The sequence below is a fragment of the Amblyomma mixtum genome, chromosome 1 (assembly GCF_055824585.1).
Source record: "Amblyomma mixtum isolate Tamu chromosome 1, ASM5582458v1, whole genome shotgun sequence".
Taxonomy (NCBI): Eukaryota; Metazoa; Arthropoda; class Arachnida; order Ixodida; family Ixodidae; genus Amblyomma; species Amblyomma mixtum.
In genome coordinates this window covers 293,183,808-293,210,413 of record NC_143012.1, presented here as the reverse complement: position 1 = coordinate 293,210,413, position 26,606 = coordinate 293,183,808, and the positions used below count along the sequence as shown (strand labels likewise).

The window sequence follows — 26,606 nt, the reverse complement described above, 5'->3', positions numbered from 1 at the left end:
AGCGAAAGCTGATTGGAATTAGCGGCCGAGAGGTCTGGAGTAGCAGGTCAATTTTGACACTTCACAGGCGACTGCCAGGTTGGGCGTTGCACAGGCCCTTTTGGCGTCCATGCGCTCACGTGCATACATACTCGGCCTTCTTCCTGTTGCGGTCTTCGGCTTGATCTTGTTCCTGGCATCCTTGACGGACTCCGGGGCCTGCTTGCACGAAGCAAAAAGTCTATTTCCCAGTGTTGTCTTATTCGCAGTATAAAACCTCCTTTGGTTTTGAGGAAAAGAAAGGCGCATAATTGGCTCCCTTGATCAGCGGACATTGAATCGCGCTTTGACATGCAGGAACACTAGCACCGCGTAACGCCGCGCGTTCGCTGCAAAACATGCTGCCGGGGCGCCTCGGGTGACGACAAACTTCGCCCTCGCACCGGTGTACTTATCACGCTTGATACATTTTGAAGCAAAAAGCTTCACTAGGCTCGTAAATACCGCGCTTCGCTTGAGCCACCCCTCGGCGCCGTCGCGGCGCGCGCTACGTCGTCACTTCTCCTCCTCGCCACCGTTTTACCCTTCGCCGCTGCCGCGCGGTCGTCGCCGCCGTCCCAAGAGGAGAAGGTTCTTTTGCAAGGCGTTGCGAGAACGCGTGAGCGGCGGCGGCGGCCGTAGAAGAGGCGCAGACGTTCGCCATGGAAGGAGGAAAAGAAGACCCAGAAGTGGTAGCGAGGGACTTGGCTACTGTGCGCTCGCCTCCTCGCCACCGTTTGCTATTTTGTTGCAGCCGCGTGTTTACCAGTTACTACGCATGCGCAAGGAGGGCTATATAACGCGCTTGCCTACACCGTTATCGTGGTGCTCCCAGTGCATTGTGCGCGAACTGCGACAGTCATGACGTCAAACAAAGCATAACTGCAGCTTTTCGCTTGTATATCCAGGCTTAACCAGAGCTGAGCCACTGCCATTTTTTTTAGTTCAGCTTTTGGCTACTTTTCTTCGGCGAGCCACGAAGAAGAGGAGCGCGCATCGCAAAGGGTCCTGGACACGGCGCTGTCACGCAGTGGCGGAAGAAGCAGACGGCAACGCGGCTTCAAACCACTGAGCTCCAGACATGAAAAAGGTGATATTATTTGTACCAAGGGCCTAAAGTAAGGGGGAACTCGGGGGGTCTCAGAACTGACAACGGATCTGAGACCTCTCGCGCTATAATGTAGAGACTGCATGAATTCGAAGCAGACAACATTTGTTTATCCTGGTTTTAGGTGATCGGAACATTTCTCCTCTATCATTTCAAAAACTTCACTTGAATTTTCAGTAGGAATTATTAACCTTAATATGCGCGACGCATTTTGTGCTCTTCGGGAGAAAAATGGAAGCCACGCGTTGCTTCCGACAACATACCGCCTACTGCGCAAGATTGCACTCAGTAACAAAAAAAGAACTAAACTCGTTGCTTATTTGTTGCTCACACATTTAACAGCTTCACCGCGATAACGGCTTATGATAGAGATCGACTGATAAAAATTTGACGGGACACTCCACCGTAAGGCTATGACGCGATAGCGTAATTAGTTAATTGTCATATATGCAGAAGGTCGCTCTCTACATTAATTGATCCCTGGGAGTCCTCATACTCCTCCTGGCGCAGTGGTGCAGCGGTTAAGCAATGGGAGGTGCTCCCAGCGGTGGGCCTTATGCGGCCCAGGTTGCTCATCCGAGTGACCAATCATTAACTGCCACCTGTCACGGTGGGCACTTTGCTCACTACCCGATGGACAGGTTGTGACGACGCCGCAAGGTCACATGACATAGATGGCCACCTGCCTCCCACTCTCTGGACACCATCTGCCACAATCACGCTTGTGATTTTTCACCCACAACGCGGACGCCGACAACGCAAACACCGGATTTTCTCGCACGGCTCGCACGAACGGCTCGCACACTCTAATTCGACCTCCCAGCCAGCATATCAGCGAAAACAAAGAGCGGCCCCTGGCGGCTTTTGTATAAAACCACCGATTTCGCATAGAAATGCGTGGGTAAACAGGACAGCAAGATGAGGAAGGGCGCACTGCGCAATATAGACACGCGCCGTTGCATGTCTCAGGCAAACAGTTCCGTAGTTCTGCCACAGTTCCTGTGGTCTGTACACTTTTTCTTACTTGCTATCATGGTCAACTCAGTGACCAAACGAAGGAGCACAAAATACGCCGCGGCGTCGCAGTAGCCAATCAAAACTCAGAATTATAATCAAGATCGCCCTTTGAAACGCGCTGCCCAATCCATGGAGGAGGAAAGATTGCTCCGGATCGGCGATTGGAATGCTATAGCCTGCGTTAGACGGCCAAACCTTCATGCAGACGAGTTCGCAACTGAAGGTAAAATCAAGCCACTCTTTCTTCAGTATGTGGAAAAATAAATAAATATTGCAGCAACTAAAATCAAATCGGCCTTCACCACTCCGGAGCGCAGCCATCCGCTCGCTCCGCTAATGCGCAATGTCCTGCACACTTGGTGACGCGCACACACCTTCGTCGCGACCGTCAACAGCAGCGTAGCCGAACGCCACACTAAAATTTATCAAGCGTGATAAGCTCCACTTTTTCTCACACAACACCGCTTTGCATCAGTCTCCCCTCGGGACCGATCCGGGAGTCCAAGGAGATCCGCGTCCTTGGTCTCTTCATACACCATCAACGCAGGGTCGACACTACCCTAGCCAAACTTCGCACAGTGGGAGACCAGGTGGGCCGCATGGTCCGCCGGGTCTCCAACAAGCGGGGCGGATTACGAAGCAAGGATGCACTGCGGCTTGCCCATGCTTTCGTGACGAGTAGAATCCTCTACTCAACCCCCTACTTGCACCTGCGCAAACATGATGATGACCAACTGGAGGTCATCCACAGGAAAGTCATCAAGCGGGCTCTCGACCTCCCGGTCACCACGTCCAACCAGCGACTTCTGGCTTTGGGCGTGGTGAACACATTCCGGGAGCTTCGAGAAGCCCACTTAGTCAACCAATACACACGTCTTGCACAGACCACGTCCGGTCGCCGCCTCTTGGACCGGCTACACATCAAACATGACTACCATATTGAGGAAAGGGAGAGAGTGCCAGCACCCTGGAGACGCGCCCTCCGGGTCCGACCCCTTCCCCGCAACATGTCCAGAGAAGACCATAGCGGTCGTCGCCAGGCGCGCGCGGAAGCGTTGGCGCGATACTATGGTAACCAAGAACACGTGTATTACGTGGACGTTACCGGCCCACACCACGGGGGGTGGTACACGGCCGCAGTCGTACACAACACAAACACAGTTAACGGGCTGACTTTCAAAGCCTACAACGCAACACACGCGGAGGAGATTGCCATTGCTCTGGCTCTCACGAATCCCAAGTCAAAACACATCATCACCGACTCGCGAGGGGCCTGTCGGAACTACGAGTTGGGCTGGGCTCCCCCGCTTGCCTGGCGCATATTGGAATATAGCTGCCGATGCGAAGATCCAACTCCACGCAACCTGATTTGGGCCCCCGGTCACCAGGGCCTACAGGGAAACGAACAGGCCGATCAGGCCGCCCGCGCACTCTCTCCCCGGGCTATCTCCCTGTCCTTGGAAGCCTACTCCCAATCAGACAATCTGGCCCTTACATTCAAACACATCACCGATTACTACAAGGAGGAGCACCGGCGCTACCCGGCCCCTTGTAAGGGACTGGATCGCGCTGACGAGCGCCTCCTCATCAAAATTCTTACTAACACTGTACTGTGCCCGGCGGTACTTAAACATTTCAACGAATCCTTTGATGGCACGTGCCAGTTCTGTGGGGAGGTGGCTGACACCTTCCACATGGTTTGGGCGTGTCAATCCAACCCATCCATCCCCCCCAACCCCAACCCCACCAGAGAGGACTGGGAGGCGGCCCTGCTCGGCTGTCAGGACCTAAAGACCCAAAAGGCCTTGGTTCACCGGACGCGGGCGGCGTTGCTTGCCAATGGGGCCCCGGAATAGGGGCTCCACCTAGTATTGTTAGGGGAAAGGGCCAATAGGGCCTACCCCAATCACCTCTCTGTAAATATTTATTGCACTATAAATGTTTTTCACCACCACCACCTCACGCTGTAACATGTCGGTGGTAGGTGTCCGTTTACAGAAACGCGTTACGCGTAACGCGCACGGCTGCCGTTGTACGACCTAAATTGCTTCTACTAAATGGTTTGCGCAAAGCTGTTACCACTTTCTCTGTTAAATTAATTGCAGGCGATAACTACCTGACGAACTGAACAGGGCGAACAATCTGGCAGGCTTACTGTCCGTGAACCACTGCGGCGCGCGTTGCCATTCCACCACTCTGGCGACCGGTCACTTGTGTTAACTGTACGTCTAATGATCCTCTACGTATAAAACCCAAACACAGGCGTGGGCGAGAGGGAGGCCGTAATAGGTGTGGGTGTGAGCGATGCGCCAATTTTGTCCCATGCTGTCCACTGCTTGCGTGAACCGGAAGGCGCCGCCATAAACTTTGACCACCTTTTACACCGACTTATGCACGCCTGTGTACCTGAGCATTGTATTAACCACAAGACCAAAATTTCGCCGGAAACCTGCGCAAGCGCGAAGGCTTGTGACGTGCGCTTTAAACGGTGTCGCTATGAGTCAATAAAAAATGCATGACACCCAGAAACCAGCAGCTCCTTTATTAAAAAAAGAAAAGAAATCTCAGTAAATACTTTGCTCTATCCAAACTTCAGTTTTCGTCCACAGTTTGATACATACGTCTTGAGATTTAGCACACTTGTTTGCACAACTCCTAACACACTCTTGAGAACACTCCCATAACTATCAGCTGCTTGGCTGGTCTCCGCCTTATCTGTCCCGCTTCCTGCATTTTGAACTCTTGTAGTACTGCAAATGAGCAGTGAATGATCACAGAAGCCATAACTATCTCGAAGTGTGAACGCGTGCTTCGCGCAGACCTTGCGCTGAAAGCAAAAGCAGTCCACAGAAACAGCACTTTTTAACAGTCATTATGAAACGCAGCACTTGTCTTTGCAACTCTGGCATTTGTCCGCGTGGGGGTGCTCTCCGCACCTTAGGTTGCATAAGTGCGAACAGCGCATTCGGTAATGGCACGGTCTTGTGCATGCAGAAGAGTTATCGTGGCAGACCCTTATCTGATCGTGGCCACAAGCTAAAGTCTTGGAAACAGGAACGCTGCAGAGGGGAATAGCGCTGCCACAAACGACGTCAGCTGTGTGCCCGCAAGCCAAAGTCCTCTTGACGACGGCGGTGCACTTAGGCGGGGTGGTTTTGCTGCATTCCCTGTAGGCCTTATGGCCGCACCCAAGGACAACCGGGACTGGTTCAGTGCACAGAGGGAGTAGGATGCGGTCAGCTCCGCAAGAGACGTAGCACGAGTGACCGCAGGAACGTTCGACCATCACAGTGACGTCGCACTCGTATCTGGCTTTATTGCAGCACATCATGGTCTTCGAGTGACCGCACTTAGGAGTCACTTGCACATTTTCCCGACAAGGCGGCAGGTTGAGAAGCTGATCGAGCCGTCCAGAGGTGTCAACTCCTTTCACGGCCCGGATCTCGAAACACGAAACCTGGGTCCAGTGTCCACAGTCTCGCTTCACATTTACCGGCACAGTACACTTGTACTGGTGCGGGCCGTCTCTGCTAGGGGACTGTGCAGAGCTAGTGTCCCATTTGTAGCAAGGAAAAGTAGCGGTGTGGGCGCAGTAGGGCAACGTAGCAGTGACTTCCTCTCGGCAATGTTGCGTGCAACGTTCGCAACACCGATTACGGCACGGATGTCTTCGGCTGCAAATAGTTTTCAAACAAGGTTGGTAACAGGATCTAGGGTGTTCGCCCTCGTGACACCTGTCCACGCAGAGGTGACTGCAAGGTTGCTTAACGCCACAGGGTTTATTGCACGCACCCGTTTGCTGGAACTTCCTCTGGAAATCACGGACCGACTCGATGCGGATGACGGTTCCGGGGTGTCGTATGCACGACACAGACAGGAAAGGCCGGGCACGCTGGCGGCTTTCAAGAAACGTGTTGAAGACGTTCTGGCAGCTCTCGTCGGCGTTGGATAGCCTTCCAAAGCCGTACACCGCACTACGTGCCCTAGTCATTGCAGCCACAAGATCAGCGCCCGGAGAGCCAGTGCCGATAAATAAGACCAGGATTTTGCACCATCCCGGATAGAAGGCTTTTAGAGTCCAAACCACGTGTGCGCACCTCAGTTGCCTCAGCTTCTGAACTAGTTCTGGCGCTGAAGCGCCAGCATTTGGCGCGAGCGAAACGACTGCCACATCTCCTGGTTCATAGCCGTGTGTCTGAAGGTGTAGGCACAAACGGGCTATCATTGAAAATGCTTCATCCTCGTCGTGAATGTCGAAGAACTGCGCCTGTTCAGCAATACCTTTGACAGCTTCCGCTGTGCTACTAGACTGCAGCACATTTTTTGTGAATGGTGCCAAAAGGTTGCAGACCGGCTGTGAGAGCAGAGGTTGAAGACTTAGCTCATGCACCTCAAAGCCTTGGCTGTTGAATGCGAAACTCCAAAGTGAAGAAGCTGGTATGTTTTGTGGGCACAAGCTGTCACCTATAAGAATTAGTTTAGTCGTGCTTTGAGAAAGGAGACTAGCAGCTAGAAAGGCTGGGAACTGATGAGCTCGGAATAAAACCAACACTTTGGGTTGCACACCATCAATGACGGTGGTGTGCGTAATGGCTGCGGCCACCGTGCTTACAATGACAGATGCTCTGGGAGCAGGGATCGTAACGTGCTCCGATAGCATTTTGTTGCACTGAAGGTCAAAATGCATTAGTTCATTTTGAGCATCTTCAAGTTTCTGAAATACCTTTTCTTCAAGGCACAGGACCCATCGCTTGTAAAGCTGCCATCGATGACACGGCTCCAGCTCTATGAAGTTCGTGGGTTCCACATCGGAATAATTAGCTGTGGTAGTCTGGAGCGTTTTCCATATGTAAACTGACTTCAAGGTGGCAGGAATGGCTTCGGCAGTTTGAGAAGCTTGTGGCGCTCTCTCATAAGAAAAGCCAATAGACCGAACTGAGCTGGGTGGGCCACAATTTCTTTTGAACACACACTTGCAGTACTCTCGGTACCCTTCAAAATCAGCTGCAGACACAGAGGCCTCCATGTCGTTGCGGCTAATTCCAGAGAATAGCCACTTCTCAATGCAATTCCTTTCTTCAGATCTTTTGGATGAGAACTCGCGTGTGATTCCTACAAAGCGAGACTGGTGGATAACTGTAGTCTTCAAGCTGCAAAGTTCTTGCAAGGCTTCACTCATCTTCAGAAGACACTCGCTAGCTCTGCCTTTTGATTCAATGGACGATGCGGACTCTTCAGCAGCTCTTGCTGCGTTACGAATTTCTGCATCCAAATCACATATACCATCCAGGTCATCTTTGAAAAGAGGGGTTAACTCTTTTCCAGAGATAAGTACTGGACAGTGTCTCTTTGCGACATCAACACTAAGAGTCCAATGTACCGCAGCCTTCAGCAGTTCTTTGTCGCCAGTTCCAGACGGCGCGTGGATAAGCACGCTTCTATCAGAGGTCAGCACTGCTCTGACAGCAGCCGTTTGGCTCTCGTCCACTGAAACTGCCTCGTCCACTTTGTAGTCCAGTGCGCTTGCAGCACTCAGCATTGCAGAGTGATCATGACCAACCTCAACACCAACATCAAGAGATTGACGCATTTCACCTGAAAGAAGAGCTTCGACCCGCTTCAGGTCGCGAGGCGATTTCGAACCATGTGCGGTCAGATGGCTGATGAAGCAGCTGCCATCCACATGCAAGTTCGCCAGATAGAATTCGTGGCGCTCTTGCTCGCTGGTAACGCCTACGCTGTCGTATAACAGTGCAACATGTTCTGTTCCTTGCGTCAAGATCTCCCCGTAACATATGTACTCATTTTCGGGGTCGCAGAACGCGACTGCCATGCCACGAAGTGATTGCAGGTCGCAGCTAGAAGAGCTGGCCACTCGTCCGAGTCCCACGTCGGGAACAAGTCGAAAGCTGCCAAGCGTGGCCCTTGTGCTCGTGGAGAGTGCGTGTAAGTAGCAGTCGTGGACATAAAGCGGGACCGATTTCTCGCTCACGGGTCCAACCTCGTCTCTTCGGTGCATACCGGCAGCTGTTATCTCCGCGAATGACGGAAATTGCACCGCTCTAGTTGTGGAACGTCGAGCCCCACGAAATGGGAAGGAGACCCGTCTATCGGCATCTTCTCTCCGAGAACGACCAGCTGGGGCGCGGCCACCTTGGCGGCCACCTTCTCGTGGGCCTGGTTGACGTGCCGCAGCATGGGAGTCCGGGCCTGCCCTGTGAGCACCGCTGGGCAAAGTTTCTTGGGGACGTCTCCCTCCGCGCTGTCCTCTAATGCCGGGCCCTCCATGAAGCGGTGGTCGACCTCTTCCTCCCCTTGTTCCGCCCGTGGCGACCCGCCGACCGGACGACGATGTATGCTGCTGTCCAGCGTAGTCAGCTCGACTGGACGCCGAAGCGCCCCGCTCCGCGAGAAATCCGGGTGGACTGGAAGGAGGTGACGCGCTCAACGCTCCACCGTCCGCTGAATGCCGAGAGAAGCTGAACTGCGGTGCAGCAGGTTCCTGAGACTGATTCCTTCTCCTTGGGCGGTTCCGCTGCCTGGGCCGCCTCGCCCCTTGGACCCCTCGTTCGGGTGGCTGCTCCATTGCAGCTGGAAGCCTGCACGGAACAATAAACGGAGTCTTCGTCGCACAGGAGGGCACCATCTCCATCAGCAGCTGCCCCCCCAAATGCTGTCCACTGCAGGACAAAGGCGTCTCCCATATTCGTTTCCTTATTTGCCATCCCGCTTCGAGAGGCAAAAGCAAAAAGTTAAGGCGGGCACTTAAGGTCCTTACGTGCTGTGAATGCGAAAGCATACTTTGACCTAAAGACCTTTGACAAAAGGCCTTTGACCTAATGGCCTTTAACACAAAATTATTTATCATAAAGGCCTTTGACCTAAAGGTATTGAACCTAAAGGTATTTAACAGGAAGGAATTTGTCCTGAAGGTCTTCACCCTTAACGCTTATTGTAAAGGCTTTTAGAAAGACCTTTGCCCTGAAGGCGTTTACCTTGAAGGTTTGCACCCTAAAGGCCTTAACCATAATTACCTTAAACCTAAAGGACTTTATCATTGACATTGTTATTATTGACCCCCCCCCTCAAAGCAGCATAGTCATCGCTAAACATATAAAGTCCTTTATTTCCCGCTGTAGGTGTTAGCAGCGTACACGAAACAAGGACGGACAGAAAAGGGAACGAAACACAGCGCTGTTCCCTTTTCTGTCCGTCCTTGTTTCGTGTGCGCTGCTAACACCTACAGCATGAAAAACCAACTAGCCCAAGAAAAGACGATTATTTCCCGCCATTTCCCGCAACATGCGACTAACTTCAGAGGCTTCAGCACACACCGGCATTTTCCGGGTTATGTGGCCAATGGCACCAAAAAATGTATAAAAAAGGTGAGAAAATACCTGCCCCAGCATAGCTATCACGAACTTGAACCAATCAAAATAATTGAACCGGAACTAAAAAAAAATTCGAAGTGACACTTAAGATTGCTTACGCGTGGAAATGCGAAAGCATTACTGTCCCTGACTGCAATGTTTACGCGTAATGCTTGTACATGCATTTCTTTCAATCGTACGACCAAGTCATAGGTTCCTCCTTGAAATTTGTGGATGGCGATTGCGCGCTCATGCGCTGGCTCGAGAACCATCCCTCCGGTCCCCGGAAGATCGGGCACCCAAACACGAGCAGGAAACCTCGTGGGCTCTACTCACATGCCACCAAGTCACCACTTACTAAAAAAAAACAGCCGCTTTACCCTTCCCCTTCCTCACCGTACACTAGATTCAAAGTACAGTGCGGTCTCGCGACAACAGCAGACAAACTGCTACATCTCAACATACCTCCCTCATCGCTACCTTGAACCTGCCACTCTGCTCAACACGCGGGCCGACCAAGGCCATCCCCATACACTGCCTGTGCCAATGCCCCCAACCCAACCCATCCCCCTCCTCATGGGAGTCCACCCTGCGAGCTGCTCGACCAGCTGACCAAACATGCCTAGTAGACAGAGCTCTCCGTGAAGCCCAGGCCCGTGGACTCTTGGACAAGTAGAAGCCCACCATTGAGGAGCTTTTTTTTTCCTAAAATAAAGTTGCTCCTCCTTCTCCACCCCCCGCGTCGAGGTCGAACGCTCACAACGGCCCACTTACGATTTCGCCTTCACAGCATGTAAGCAGTTGTAAGTACCCTCTGAATTTTTATAGCGAGAGCTACACTACGCTACCCAGTCGAGCCTGGGAAGCTGATAGTGCGCATGCGCGAAACCAGAGGAGCAGCAGGTGCGCGGCGCATGACGACAGAGTTCGCCGCCACCGCCGCGCGAGGAGCCGCGCCGGCCCAACTACGCCCGCCGGCGCCGCGCGTGAATGAGCGGTGGAGACGCCTGAACACAGACAAGAACGTCTTGCCAAGCGGAGACGCCAAGGTAGCTCTCGCTACATATATCCTGGCACAGCTGAGCTAAGCCGCTGCCAGTTTTTTTCGTCCAACGTTATGTGCCCCCCCCCACCCCCACCCCCCCCCCTGCACTCCCCAGTGTGGAGCCCCTAGTTCAGGGCCCCAATTAGCTGCTGTAATCCGGCTTTAAAAATTAGTTTTTTTTTTTTTAGGAAAGGAAATGCGTGGTGTCTGGCTCAATTCTCGGTGGTCATCATCAGCCTTTACCCTAGCCCATGTAAAGGCCTGAAGAAGGCGGATGAGCGGCTCCTTCTCCGCCTTCTCACCAATACATTGCTGTGCCCGGCAGCGCTAAAACATTTTGACCCCTCCTTTAGCGGCAGCTGCCCACACTGTAGTGCAGTGTCTTCTGACACTTATCACATGGTGTGGGCCTGCCCCTCCAACCCCGCTATTCCCCCCATCCCCAACCCAACCCGGGAGGACTGGGAGGCGACCCTGCTCGGCTGCCACGACTTACAGGCCCAACAAGCCTTAGTCGGGCGCGCCCGGGCGGCGGCAACCGCCACTGGGGTCCCATACTAGGGACCTCCACCTAGTGTTTGTAAGGATCGGTCCCTTACGGGCTGATCCAAACATACCTCCTGCTCATTCGTAATAAATGTTTTCACCACCACCACCATCTCAACCGCGCCGCGCCGTGACTAAGGGAGGAAGGTGGAAGTGAAAGAAGAGAGAAATGAATGCCAAAGTGGAGGGCTCCGGAATAATTTCGACCACGTGGGGAATCTTTAACGTGCATTGACATTGCACCACGTTAAAGATCCCCAAATAGTCGAAATTCTTCCGGACACGATCACAGTCTACGCTGGTCGTCCGGAAAGTGCGGCTTCCAATTGGAAGAGGAGGGGGGGGGGGGGCTCCGGAATAATTTCGACCACCTGGGGATCTTTTACGTGCACTGAAATCGCACGGGCACCTTTTTTTGCGTTTCCACGTTGGAATCCCTCCACCTCCCCACCTTCCAATTGGAAGCCGCTCTTTCCAGCACAGACCTGACGACCAGCGTAGACTGACCGTCCGGAATAATTTCGGCCACCTGGGGATCTGTAACGCGCATTGTGCGTCAGTGCACGTTAAAGGTTCTCCGGAGCCCTCCACTATGACCTGCCGCGGTGGCTCAGTGGTTAAGGCGCTCGTTTACTGAGCCGGAGTACCCGGGTTCGAACCCGACCGCGGCGGCCACGTTTCGATGGAGGCGAAATGCAAAAGGCGCCCGTGTGCTGTGCGGTGTCAGTGCACGTTAAAGATCCCCATGTGTCTAAATTACGCCAGAGACCTCCACTACGCGGCACCTTTTTCTTCCTGTCTTCTTTCACTCCCACCATCCTCCCTTCCCTTACGGCGCGGTTTAGTTGTCCACCGAGATATGTGTAACAGATACTGGGCGATTACCTTCCCTCAAAAACCAATTTACCAAGTTACCCTCCACTACAGCACCTCTTTATCTCTTATTTTCCTCCCACCTACCTTCCTCCCTTCCCTTACGGCGCGGTTTGTGTGTCCACCGAGATATGTGAGACAGGTACTGCGCGATTACCTTCCCTCAAAAACCAATTTACCAAGTTACCCTCCACTACGGCCCCTCTTTCGCCTTCTTTCACTCCCACCTTCCTCCTCCCTTCCCTCACTGCAGCGCGGTTGAGGTGCCTACCAAGAAGCGAGACAGTTACTGCTCCATTTCCTTTCCTCAAAAAGAACTCATTTCCACGAAGTTATTGCTCTCAGTTTGTACCATGTTGCACCTCATTCCACTGGTGTTTATCAATCGGTTTGGCAGGAGAGTGGAAAGCGCGGAAGTGGAAGTGGAAAGGACAGTGGAAAGGACAGGATACAGGGAAGTGCGGCGTTGCAGCGACGACGGCTTCAGCACTGTGAAACTCGGCAAACATATATGTTTAAGCGGGTAGTCCGTGAAGTGTGCCGGGAACGCGATCGAATCGAAGACTGCAAGCGGAAGAAGGTATTATGCACGTGAGCGTACCCCAGGAATCATTTCGATATATGACGCAGAGTTCTTATCATGGCGTTGGAGATCCGAAGCCATTACAAAATTGACCCTGTTCTCATGACACGTATTCGGCACCTTCAAGGATCACCATTTCTGTGTTCTAAACGGACATGTAATGTGCAGGACAAGTGCGTTTGTCAAAAATAAACGCGCGACGGGTTGGTTTCACGGCGCATGCGCGGCCGCGTTACAGCAAAACTCGAGATGCGATGCTCACGGCGGAAATTTGTCGATTCAGCAAGCCGAAGGCAGGAGAACTGCTCGCAGCCGGCGAATGCTTTACCGCATATCAGCGAAAACTCATCAATCTCAAGCCTGCAGACAGGCGCCGACCGCTGTACGGAAGTCGCTGATGCCAGGGGCGACTGGAAACCGCTGGGTGAAGCTTTGTTCCGCAGTAGGCTCAAATGATCATGATAGCGGGGGATGGTCTACAGTCCTGCACAGATGTCTAACAGTTTGCGTTTCAGCCTGCCGATTTTTCAACTACGCGAGAACGATGCGAAAAAAATTCGCTGTGGCTTAGCTTGGTTAAGCCCGGTAATTGCGAAAGCAATATCCGTAATCTGAACGAACAAACGTAGCGTTTAAACAGGACACAGAAAGATGAGGACAGGACAGGGCTACAACTTACAACTGAATGAAATCGATAAACGAAAGACACATCCCTTCTCGAGCAAAGACACGCATGCGCAAACTTGAAAGAATGACAAAACTGTGATAATCTAGAAAAATCTGGTAAAAGAAAATGAGACTGTTTAAACGCTACGTTTGTTCGTTCAGATTATGATATATGATCAACTGGCCCCACAGTCTACTCTGTTAAGCAATATCCGTACCTACGCCATGGTTCAGCTGGTAGTGTAGCTGGTGGCGGTGCTTGTGGTTAGACTTGTGGTGTTGCATCGGTTATACAATCCAATCCAATGTAATGTAATGTACTCTAATCTAACGCAATCTAATCTAATGTAATCTAATCAATTCGATCTAATCCAATCCAATGTAATCTAATCCAATCTAATCTAAGGCCGCCGGTGGTGGCACCGCCACTACTCGCAGACGGCGCGAGATGGTCGCCCAGCTCTTCGGCGTGACGCATACAGAGGTCATGCGAAAGGTCATTTCATGTGCACCGCCGTCGCACGACAAAGGCTTGAAAGTGCAAGTAGTAGAGCTTTCGCTTTAAAAAGGCATATGACCCTAAAGTGAAAAAAAAAAATTGGTTTTCGAGCAAAGGAAATGAAGTAACTGCCTCAGATGTCTCGGTGGACACCCGAACCGCGCCGTGGAAGGGATAAAAGCGGGAGTGAAAGAAGGAACAGAGCAAGAGGTGTGTAGTGGAGGTCTCCAGATATAATTTCGAGCAATCAATACAAGCTGATTAACATATGACAGCTTATATTGATTATGCGACATTTAAATATTCGCTAATTAAGCGGAATTTTAATCACACTCTGAGGAGCGCCACACGACGGGAAACAATGTGTTTGGTTTCACCCAGCTCCGTTGCGCCACTTTTTTTAAATCTTTGGTTCAATTTACGTGGAACATCCTGTAGTGTGTGCCGCGAACAACCTCCAACGACGGTGCTCAGACGGTTAACGAAAGGGAGCCGTCAGTTCGCTGCAAAAACGGGGCCTGAACAGATGGTCGTAACAGACGACACACATACGACACAACCACCATTTAAACAGCCGTGCACCGGCGGGTAAACTGCTTAGATTCGCTAACAGACGTGTTCAAACAGCTGATTGAGCATCTCGGGCAGCTGCCAGGAGGACCACGTCGACTCCAGTCCATGTAATGTCTTGGACGCATCTTGGACGCCACATTACTTTTAGCCGCCGCGGTGGCTCAGTGGCTATGGTGCTCGGCTGCTGTCCCGAAAGACGCGGGTTCGATCCCGGCCGCGGCGGTTGAATTTCTTTGGAGGAGAAATTCGAGGCCCGTGTACTGTGCGATGTCAGTGCACGTTAAAGAACCCCAGGTGGTCGAAATTTCCGGAGCCCTCCACTACGGCGTCTCTCATAGCCTCAGTCGCTTTGGGACGTTAAACCCTATAAACCAACCAACCAACTTTTAGCCTGAAACTCATTAATTATACATTCTACTGCGCGAACTTCTGCTCACTTAAGGTCATAAAAGTCCGTAAGACTTCTGCGCGAAAATTGCCCACTGTGTGCGCTGTTATATCGCGAAAGAACGAGGTAGCTTATCGCTAAGTATAATGGGCATGCGCATTAGAAAAAAGATAATAACGTCAGAGGGAAAAAAATTAGGGTCAGCACCTGCAACTTTATTGATGCAGGCGCTAGGTTCACGCGCGGTGGTGACCTCACACCTATACACTGGCTTTCGCGTGAAAATTTGTAACTTGCCGAACCTGCGTTATTGCATCACGTATGTCTGTCCAAATAGTTATGACCTATCGACTCATGAAACCAGTCTGTGGTCCTCATTGTTTCGCTGTCTTGTTTTTCTTTACGTGCACTTTATTGAGCCGCCGCGGTGGCTCAGCGGTTATGGTGCTCGGCTGCTGACCCAAAAGACGCGGGTTCGATCCCGGCCGCGGCGGCTAGAATTTCTTTGGAGGAGAAATTCTAGAGGCCCGTGTACTGTGCGATGTCAGTGCACGTTAAAGAACCCCAGGTGGTCGAAAATTCCGGAGCCCTCCACTACGGCGTCTCTCATAGCCTAAGTCGCTTTGAGACGTTAAACCCCATAAACCAACCATAAACCAACTTTATTGTCAGCAAAATGCGAACACCAATGGCGCAGTTAACGCTTAAAAAGTGTTAAATTTTACCCCCCATGATCGAAAGCCCCTGTCACAGCGTACAGATACGCTGTGGCGTTTTAACACGGCGACTCCATTAGTACCTCCAACTGTAATTCTAACAGCCGTACAACTAAATTCTCAACAAACGGCCGCCGCGGTGGCTCAGTGGTTATGGCGCTCGGCTGCTCACTCGAAAGACGCGGGTTCGATACCGGCCGCGGCGGTCGAATTTCGATAGAGGCGAAATTCTAGAGGCCGTGTACTGTGCGATGTCAATGCACGTTAAAGAACCCCAGGTGGTCGAAATTTCCGGAGGCCTTCACTACGGCTTCCGTCATAGCCTAAGTCGCTTTGAGACGTTAAACCCCATAAACTAAATTAAATTCTCAACAAACGCATCAACCACATAAACCGAGTAGCCCGGCCAACAGTAGATTGCCTGAAGTTTCGGAATGGGAAATATGTCCTCCTCCCCGTAACTCGCCGCTATTAAAAGCAGTAAACAACACCCATTCTTCGCTTTTTTTTTTTCTATGTACGGCGAGTCTATCCATGCGCGCACGAATGACAACAAGGTTTAAAAACTCACGGATCACAAGTTCCCCAGTCGTACCAGCTGCTCCTATCTTCTGATACGTTTTAAAGTGCACATGGTCCTGCTCCGAAACAGACTTGAATATGCTGGCGGCATCGCAGTGCACGGCTCAAGTCCCCGTTTGTTCAACTGCAGCGCTACGAAAGTGGTAGCAATGCACACGGGTCAGAATAGCGGTCCTTCTGGTGCAGTTTCATCCACGTTGATTTACTTCCGATAATTGCACTCGTCAGAGTTTTGACTCGACATCAAACCGATCAAGCCGTGGCGGCAACTACCTCTGCATATGGGCGTTTCGCCTGTGCACTCGTCAAATCACGTGCTGAAATCCTTGCGCTAAATGTAGCGCAGGCAGCGATAAGTCCAGGCACAATGGTGTAGAACGTCCCGTTGCTACTGGCAACAACTTAAATAACGCTTCGACTTGGCGGGATTGCATCCGGTGGTGATACTCATTTCAATTCATCGTGTGGCGAAAACGAAATATATATCACAAAACTATTTTTAGAACATAGCAGCAATAGTTCAGCGCATCAAACTTGTAAAAAAGTAAGAGATCAGCTACGTTTTTACGGAGCGTCACGTTGTCTTCGCGTCAGCCGGCATTGTGATGCAGCTGGCATGATTAGATTTCGCTGAAGTGGTCGGTGAGAGGCACTAGCGTCGAGGCTGCTACGGGCTGCAACAGCTGCGTTCCTGTGCCCGTCGAAACACGGTGAAAGTCGAGCCGAGCGCGCTGCGGTGTCACTTATCAAGGTATTGCCATGGGAGATCCAGTGCCGGTGTAAGTACTGCGTTGCGCATCGCTTCTCTCGCTCGTTTGAAATACGCCATTGATTTTCCCGCTGCAAAACACGGAATACTCGCTGAGATTGTTTATTTCCACTGTATTCCTAGCGGTCTTCGTGGGCTATGTTGAAGATGTGCTGTGAACCGTTTTCTTGCATTTGACAAAAGAGCAAAGGTGTTATCGTTTGTGCACACGTAGATAAGGAGCGGAAATAACCGCTGGCCCAGATAAGATGTTTCTGAATATGTTATTGTGTGCACTAGCTGCTGTGCACTACTCATAGCACAGCGCGATCGCAGTCATGTATTCCGATTGGTCAGTACGGCTTCGCCTAGTGCGCGTTCGCATGTAACTGAGCTTGCTTTGCTTTGACCTGTTTTTGCCTTTCTTTCGTTTTAACGTGGTAGCGTTAAGATCCCCGTGTCAAAGAAAAGCCGGCGATGTCGTCGTTGTCGGCGTCGATGTCCGTGATCGAAAAATCCTCGAAAAATCCCCAGGGGAGCAATCGAGGGGGCAGGTAGGCCACCTAGCTCACGCGACCTTGTGATGTCCACTGCCCACTGGATTGTGAGCAGTTAAGTTAGATTAGTCACGAGAGGTTGCTCAGGAATCTCACAATCCATACTGGTGGCAGCACCTGCCATCACAGAGTAGCGGCATATCGCATAACCACTGCACCAGTGCGCGAGGATTGGTGTGAGGACTCCCCGGGGTCTGTGAATGTAAAGTAGAGAATGACCAATTCTGCATATATTAGCATTAACCCTTTAACACTATCACGCCATATTCATAAGGCAAAGCTTAAGTGTCCCCTCTAGTTTTTTGTTTTTGCTTCAGACACTGAGCACTGCATGTCTCGAAAAGGACTCTGATCATTGCAAAAAAAAAATTGATAAATCATAAATGCTTCACAAATTTGCAGGCACACAGCGCAGTTTCCACCTGTGCTGAAACTGTCTGCTGCTCTTGATGAAGACCACCGCCAACGCCTGGAGGTAGTCCGCTCGAAATATTGTGCTGTGTTTGGGAGTGACCCTGAGTTCTATGTCAGGGCACCAGGTCGTGTTAACCTGATTGGTGAGCACATAGACTACTGTGGCTATGCCGTTCTGCCAATGGCAGTCCAGCAAGACATTTTGATTGGCTGTGGATGTAACAAAACAACAACTCTCCAACTGGCCAATGTTGACAGTCGCTACCAAAGCTACTCCGCACCCATGGACAATCTAAAGATTGACGATGTACAGCCCTGCTGGCACCATTATTTCATGTGTGGAGTCAAAGCGGCGTTGGAAGATGGAGGAAGCTGTGAACTGGGTCTGTCGCCTCCTGGTTTGGACATCATGGTCCATGGAACCGTGCCACCGTCGGCGGGCTTATCCAGCTCAAGTGCACTGGTCTGTGCCGCAGCACTTGCTACGCTACAAGCAAACAAGTAAATTGCACAGTGTTCATCGTGTTGCTAATCTAACGTTAGGAACCTGCCTGCAGCTTGATAAATGTATCTGACTTTGTTCCTCAACGAAAAAATTTATATTTCACAAGTGAATCATCAGTGTTGTTAATGTCTTACGTTTTTGTAATTTTCGTTCCATTCATTTCACTCATTTATTCATACTGTCAGCCCCAGGAGGACTATTACAGGAGTGGAATCGACAAATTTGATTGTAATAGTAAGTACAAAATGCAAGGATTGGCAGATTTTGAGCAGAGAATAAAAGCACATATGGGATTTAAAAATACAATTTTTTTGGCACAGAACATAGAACTAATCATCACAAAGGCACATAAACATCAATACGCTTTAGAAAGGCAATGTAGCCGCCGCGGTGGCTCAGTGGCTATGGTGCTCGGCTGCTGGCCCGAAAGACGCGGGTTTGATCCCGGCCGCGGCGGCTGAATTTCTTTGGAGGAGAAATTCGAGGCCCGTGTACTGTGCGATGTCAGTGCATGTTAAAGAACCCCAGGTGGTCGAAATTTCCGGAGCCCTTCACTACGGCGTCTCTCATAGCCTTAGTCGCTTTGGGACGTTAAACCCCATAAACCAACCAACCAGAAAGGCAATGTAATCCTACTGCTCTGTCCCTGTGGCAAACACAACATTCTCAATATGATGAAGGTACTTGGTCAATGTAGATGATGATATAAATGATGATACATTTTATTTGTGTTAAGAAAAAAAGGCCTCAATTAACTGCCTTAACAGCATATAAATTGATTTCAGAGCCGTTGCAACAAAGCTGAAGCTAGCGTCGCTGTGTGCTGCGTCTGAAAGGTATATTGGCACCCAGGGTGGAGGCATGGATCAAGCTATTGCATTCCTGGCTGAAGCAGGTCAGTTTCTTTTAGCTGAGGAAGGCTCTATGTACATATATTTCTCATTATAAGACTGCAGTCAGGCCTTATAACAGTGTTTTTTTTTGTTGTTTTTTTCATGCAGGAACCGCTAAACTCATTGAGTTTAACCCTCTGCGGACGACAAGCATTGCCTTGCCTGATGGAGCAACATTTGTTGTCGCCAACAGTCTTGTGGAAATGAACAAGGCAGCAACATCAGACTTCAACATTCGTGTTGCGGAATGCCACATTGCAGCTCAGGTCTCTGCGCTGTTCTTTTATATTAAACTAGTCGAGTTAGCATGTTAATGGGAACCTCTGTTCCACCAGGAATCAGAAAAATGACTTCTAGTTAAAGTATACTTACGTGCATAGTTTGCAGCTCTTTATTCTCCTGAGAAGTGAATTTAAAAAATCACCGGGCGGTCACAAGTATGCAACGTAAATGTTTGAACGTTAGCTGTGGTTTGACAGCAAAGAAGGCGGGTGCCAGGCCAGGGTATCTTTGTCCGGCCATGGGGTTCGAACCAACTACCACCCACAGCTGAGGCCCAAGCCACTAGGCCACTGGTTGCTTCCCACCCTGTCTCTCCTCTCCCCTAAAAGTGGAGAGGGGTTTCTCTATCTCCACTTTGCCACCTGCCAACCAAGGCAGTTGGCAGATGGCGCTGTGCACAACGGCAGTGCAAAATGCTCTAAAATAATAAAACAACTAAATAAAGAAGCAGTGAAGGCCTTATATGAAGAGCAAAATTTGATGCAAATGCACTACGGTAATGGAACGCGTTATGTCCAACATAAATTAAGTCTGCCCAAAGGAGCTGCTTCCAGATGGAAGTAAGATCTTCACTTGAAGCAGTCTCGAATTAAACTTGATGAAGCTTGTGTTGAAAACAAACCGGAAATGAGTTGCAGCAGCAATATGCCTTGTTTCATGAAAATAATGCTGTTTACATGTGTATTTGCATGTTAATGTTGTGTATGGCATGAATTTTTTTTATACTAGTGTTTGCAGGTTACTATGGGCTCAACTGAGAACCTGCCATTCTGGAACATTGAATAAAGTTCTGGCCCATTCATTGCTTTGTGCCTTTTCCTTAATACTGCAGGCCAAAGTATTCCCCATGCTGACTGAAGACTGTTCCTCCTTCTTCGTGTCTTTGTACAGGTTATTGCAAAAGCACGTGGTCTAGAGCACAAGAAGCAACTCAAGCTTGGAGAACTTCAGTCACTGCTGCAAGTTTCCTTGCCTGAAATGGCAGCTTTGGCTAAGAAAGTTTTGCATCCTGCAGTCTACACTCGTGCTGAGCTTTGCACTCTTCTTGGCATGGACGATCAGCAGTTTGAAAAGTGCTTTCTCGGCAAGAATACGAAACACCTGCAAGACTTTAAGGCAAGTGAATATGTTCTTCAGTTAATGTTTCTTGTTTTAGAAAGTGTCTGCCAAGAACTGTCTGTTTTTTTTTTACGTTGTTAAATGTGTTAGGAACTTTCTCTGGAGTTGTAACCAAGAACTCCACTCAGGAAGAGAACTGGGAGTTACTAGCTTTGGTGGCTTAGTAGCTGCGGTGTTCATCTGCTGAGGTCAGTGTCGCAGGCTTGAATCCTGGCTGCAGTGGATGAATTTCAAAAGAGGCCAAATGCAGTAATGCCAGTGTGCTATGTGATGTCAGTGCATGTTAAAGAACGACACGTGATCACAAATGATTCAGAGCTATTTACTACAGCAGCCTCTACCACTAGATGGGATTTCTCGTATTTGCATTTGTATTTGTTCTTGGTATTTTGTGGAGTATAACACATCCACATCTTATACCTTTGCATGCAGCCTACAGAGGGCGTTCTGTCAGATAAAGTCTGCACCGCTCTCACTGCCTCTCTACATGTGAAATAATCTCTCATTTCTGCAGCTGCACCAACGGGCGGTTCATGTGTATGAAGAAGCTAGCAGGGTGTGGCAGTTCAAGGACATTTGTGAAGGCAGCAGTGGGCCCCTGGCAGCAGCAGAGCAGCTTTCCCGGCTGGGTCAGCTGATGAATGAGAGCCACACAAGCTGCCGTGACCTGTACGAGTGCAGCCATCCTGATTTAGATCGGCTGGTGGAGATCTCGCTCCAGGCTGGTGCACTGGGTTCTCGGCTAACTGGTGCAGGGTGCGTTTTTTGTTTGTTTTCCATCTTTTCTTTTTCCTACTTAGATGCACTAGGTAAACAGACTAAGCAATAACACACTAATACACTAAGCCTAGGTACAGCAAGCATCGACGTACACTAGGTAGTCTAGCGGTTCACACTCTTAATTGCTTCGTGTGCTCAAAGGCATCGGTGAGCTTGATACGAGACTATTTCTTTTCACTAATATTTTTTGGGGGGGTGCAGTAAACAAGCATTCAGGAAAGGCTTTGGTATTATTGCCTCTGTACTGTATTTTAATAATTTGCCCGTGCTACTTTCTCATTTTGGATAAGGCAGAACCAACACTGAAGGGGTAAACTAAGGTGGAACTTTGGGGTAGATAAAGCGTAAAAGAGGCAGCGTAACAGGCACGGACGAGTGTGATTAGATACCTTCAGCATACCATGTACCTTACTACTGTTACTGGAGCGAGTACAGGGAGGCCACCTGCCACCAGTGCTTACGCACTGATTGGTCCCATTGGCGTCAGGTGTGCACATAGCTGCTGGGTGCCTGGCATCATCCAGCATTTTTGAGGTGAACTGCACATGCACACTGCAGTGTGTGGGCTACCTTTACCTGTACAGGGCAGTAGCATTCTGAAATGTTGCATTCTTTGCAAGCAGTGACAAAACGCTGGCAAGACCTCTGGAGTAGCCGTGATGTGTAGCATTTCCTTTAATATCATTTTAACAAGAAAGGCAGAGTCTTTGGTCTCTTGTATCAAATGCAGGCAACTGTCTTTGCTGTGGTATAGTTTAGGCACTGCGTCCACATTTGTGGATGTGATGTGAACACTATCAAACCTTATTACACTCATGTGAGAGCGCGGGTTTTGATCCCTGGACTGCCGGGTATCCACCTGTAATACAGTGGATGCGAGCTTCCTCCTGGTCTGCTGAACAGCTTTTTGCAGGTAAAATGCTTGGCAAATGGGTCTCTGACGAAAACACCTTGTGCCATGGCACTCTTTGACAGATGTCCTTACAGCACGAAAATTCATCATGAAATCTTAGTGCACGAGGTGTAATGTCGAAAAATGGGTGCACAATACTGCTGAAATCTAAAAAATCTTTCATAAAGCCTTCTCAAGCTAGGCATGCGAAATGAGCGCAAAATCATTTTTAAGATGGACACCACTTTTTATTGTACGTCTGGTACGGCTCCAGTATAAGTGTCTTCTCTGTTTGTTTCTTTTGCTAGCATGGGTGCTTCAGTATTCTTAAAATCTACTGATTTGTTTACATAACTACTACTTATCAAAGGAATGCAAAAAAAAAAAAAGTGTGATTGAGACCCTGAAAGCCCTGTTGAGTCACAGTGTAGGCATATCAACACCTAACAGGAATAGCATAACTCATCATTTGGGATCGGGGATACTTTCCTATGCTACTCTGGCATCTTACTTAGCGAAATTTGATAGTTTCACCTCCATTTGACAATAATTAGCAGTTTAAGGAGACGAACTGCCTCAGACTTCTAGGGAAGAGCCTGCAAGGGCAGATTTATGGACAACTCTTAAGGTGTGCAGTTGGCGGTGGCAGCTCTCTTTGCACAATGCATTTCTTCAACTTTCTTTGTTCGTAGATAGGGGCAGTTTTTGCAATTTGTCACTTGCCTCTCATGCTCTTCCCCTTAAATCTAGTCCTCAAAGCCCATTGGAGTGGAGAAAAGCGCTATGCTTGAAGTGTAGTCCTACACAGCTTCTTAGGTTCTATCCAGTTATAGGCTTCTTTAGCCCATCAAGGGTGCTCAACCGAGATGTTTTCCCTCCACGTAATACCCATGCCACACACACTGTGCGATGTCAGTGCACGTTAAAGAACCCCAGGTGGTCGAAATTTCCGGAGCCCTCCACTACGGCGTCTCTCATAGCCTTAGTCGCTTTGGGACGTTAAACCCCATAAACCATAAACCAAACCATACATACACGCACACACAAGAAAGTACAGTAGATGCTTAATGCCTTAAGTCTGTTAATGCCATTATTTTTGGAGTTGGTGTTACACATCGATTTAATTTCATTACATATGTACGTCATGACAATGCCTACATGCCAGTAAAATATTTTGCCCAATTATAGGCAGTGCTCATTAGTTCAAAATCTCATAAATGTATTCTAAATGTAATATGAAAATCTCTTGCAGAAAATACTGCAGTTCTTGGTTGACAAGTAAAAAAAAGTTGCCTTAAACTCGCCTGTCTGAAGTGCACAAGTCGAGAGTGTCGGCCAGAAGTGCCGGTAAAAATGGCACTATTTGCGCAGAAAATGTAGTAAAGTACCTCATATGACTGAATTTTATGATAAAACATTTTTGCTTTGATAGGAGGTAGTTTCTAATGAAGATGCATGCTTTTCATCGTGAGGAATGGGGATGAGAGTACACATTTTTTAGGTGAATGAGTTTTGTCGAACGCAGTAGGCTGCGATGGCAATAAACTTAATGCACTTAAATCTGCACTTGGTACCATGCGAGTGCCATGAATACTTAAGGCAGTAAGCACTTAATAGCATTACATCTGTCAGTGTGGCACAGGCATATTTTTGGCTGCGATCCTTTGGATAAATTTTTAGTGGAGTTGCTGAGAAAATTAAACAGGTCTTCAAATTCATTATACACCTGGCCATGCAAAGAGAGAAAGTACATTGATCAGAGAATATTATGACCCTTTCATAGCTTGTGCCTGAGAAGCATATTCATGCCTTGTGAAGTTGTTCCCTATATATACAAAGTGGTAACATATTGTTCCATGCAGTTCTGAAAAAACATTTTTGAGAGATTAATGCATATACCGCTCATGTTCTCTGCATCTCATTTGTTTCCGTGAAAACTCAAATCATCATCCATTATCGACAAAAGTGTTCCCTGTAAATTTATTTGTGACCAAGTTTCACGTACAGAAATAATGCAAATACCAGATTCCCATCATTTCAAAATGATATATCTGACCACAGAGTGAATGGAGTAGGCTCACTATTAGAACGGCAGCCTTCAGAAGACTTCACGCCAAGGAAGTAGAGTTGCGACTTCATGCCAGCATCTGCAGTTATCAACTTAACGCCTGGAGGCCTTGAACATGACCCCTCATCCGCAGCTGCTAAGTGTATTAAAATACATAAGTAGGCATGGCCTGTGCATTGTTCTGTCATGCCATTTGTGTGTCAACGTTCCCTTGCATACACGGTTGCAGGTGGGGAGGCTGCAGCATCTCCCTGGTGCCATCAGAAAAGCTGAGCACCTTCTTGAAGGAGGTTGGCGACAAGTTTTACGGACAACTCGGCGACAGCATTGCTAAGGATACCGCCATGTTTGTTACTAAGCCTGGCAGCGGAGCTGCAGTCTTTGTACCCTAGTCACAAAGAAAGTGATGCCAGTGGTTGTGAAAATGCCCACCATAAACACTCTTTCCATTTGGAAACAACTTTAACTTCTTTTTTGTCCAAGTGTGAGGAGGGCGACAAAGAGAAAATTCAGACAAATTCTCTCTGTACTGTGAAATTATGCAAGAGATGCCAGAAAAGCTATATTTTGATTATTGAGATCAAATCAGATTTTTTGTTTTCTTGATCAATGTCCGAAGTTCTCAGGAACCAGTTCAAGTCATTTTCACATTTTAGTCCTAGTTTCTTCAAAGACTACAGTCTTTTGTTGCCCAGCAACTTTACCATTTTATGTTACTGCTTTTGTTGTCGCAAATAAACAAGAACCTAGTCTGTTCTAACTCGGTTATCCATAATTTTAGTTGAGCTGTCCATCAATTTATGTGAATTTTTATGCACACAAAAGTCATTGAGCCACATGATGTGCTGTGCCAGTGTACCCAAAGCAATGTGGCTTTATGCAATTTTGTGAGCATTATACTGGTTTCCATACCACAGCAAAATTTGTTGTATACCTTTAAAGTTTTAATCTCTTTGGCAGACATGCTTGTCATGACCCACCACAGTGGCTCGTTACCTTCGGCATTCAGCTGCTACACAAAAGTTCATGGGACCACATCCCAGTAAATTAGCAAAATTCTGATGAAGGCAAAGTGAAAAAACACTCATGTGCTCTGTGATGTCACCGCACACAGCAGACTCAAGGTTGAAATTAATCTAGAACCCTCCACTACGACATCTCTTAGCTCGTATGCAGCTTCAGAGAGGGGGAAAGGCAGGGATGTTAACCAGAAAGGTTTCCAGTTGGCTACCCTGCACTGGGGAAGGGGATTAAAAAGGGAAGAGCGAAGGGACGAGAGACAAAGTCACAATCTAGCAATCAAGGCAGGAAAAGACAAAACAGTGCCTTGTGAGCCTTGATGGTAGTCTGCTGTTGTAGCCATGGACCGAGGACCTCTGTGAAAGGGCGAGGATAATCGCAAAATGTTGGGCAGGTTCGGTTCACAAATCACCAGAATGGGAAGCGGTTGTGTCTGAAATCCGGGACTGGACATTCCACTGAAAAATAAAACCTTGCTTGAATTTCTTTGGAAAAGATAGTTTCGGGGGAGCCGTGGTGTCTTCTAATGTAGAGCTGCAAGAACTGGCTGTAGCGCGTCCAGTACTTGCAATGAGTTGTGTGCTACTGGCGTGCGCAAGCTGGACAGCAGAACACGCATGACATTCATCAGTGACGTGAGGATTGCAGTCGCTTGCATATCTTGGCCATGGTCGGAATTATGCCTTTCGCCCGAATCAGTCGTAGGTGTTGCAGACATGGGGTGCGGCAACGTACCTGACACAGTGTGCGCCCTAGGCTTTGGTAGTGGTGGCCACGTGGTATCAGAGGCAGCAGGTCGTGAGTCACCGGTCGCCGGGCTTTCCTGATTTGTTGTCGGTGGAGGCGGACAAACTGTAGTGCCGCTTGGGGTCTTTTCTTCGAAGGTATTTGTTGCCGCGAACGACGTCGTCGCACCTTTGCAGCGGCTTCTCTGTGGGTGGAATGGTCACGCACCATTTGCTTCAGTACCGCCCTCTCAGTCTTTAGGCGAGGGCAGTTCTTCGAGGAAGAGTCATGAGGGCGACGACAGTTGGCACACTTCAAGGCAGTCGCCGCTGTGTGGCTCAGAGCATTTTGGGCACATGATGGAGTTGTGACAGACGCCGCTCACATGGCCAATACTCATACATTTCCTACACTGTAGCGGCTTAGGTACGAATGGACGAACCGGGTGACGAAAGTGCCCCACCTTCATGTATGATGGAATGCAGTCACCCTTGAACGTCAGCTTGATGCATGTAGACTTTCCAAGGCGCTGAACTTCAAGACGTTAAACTACACTTGCCACACCAGAACTTGGAGTGTACACCAGCGCATTAGCATGCTAAACATGGACCCAGAAGA

General features: G+C 49.2%; 2 protein-coding genes across 2 annotated transcripts; one reads left to right on the top strand and one right to left on the bottom strand.

The window, feature by feature from the left end:
* Positions 1 to 4,664: 4,664 nt before the first annotated feature.
* On the bottom strand, positions 4,665 to 16,293 carry LOC149372074 (uncharacterized). The gene is made up of 2 exons (XM_089566443.1): positions 15,974 to 16,293; positions 4,665 to 8,742 (listed from the first exon to the last, which is right to left on the bottom strand). The coding sequence occupies exon 2, from the start codon at positions 8,727 to 8,729 to the stop codon at positions 5,016 to 5,018; it is 3,714 nt and encodes a 1,237-aa protein (XP_089422569.1). The 5' UTR covers positions 8,730 to 8,742; positions 15,974 to 16,293; the 3' UTR covers positions 4,665 to 5,015.
* A 50-nt stretch (positions 16,294 to 16,343) lies between these two features.
* Positions 16,344 to 25,017, top strand: Galk (N-acetylgalactosamine kinase). The gene is made up of 7 exons (XM_089566444.1): positions 16,344 to 16,763; positions 17,692 to 18,204; positions 18,994 to 19,103; positions 19,210 to 19,367; positions 20,275 to 20,499; positions 21,017 to 21,258; positions 24,472 to 25,017. Exons 1-7 carry the CDS (start codon positions 16,744 to 16,746, stop codon positions 24,632 to 24,634), a joined length of 1,431 nt encoding a protein of 476 aa, XP_089422570.1. The 5' UTR covers positions 16,344 to 16,743; the 3' UTR covers positions 24,635 to 25,017.
* The last annotated feature ends 1,589 nt before the right edge of the window (positions 25,018 to 26,606 follow it).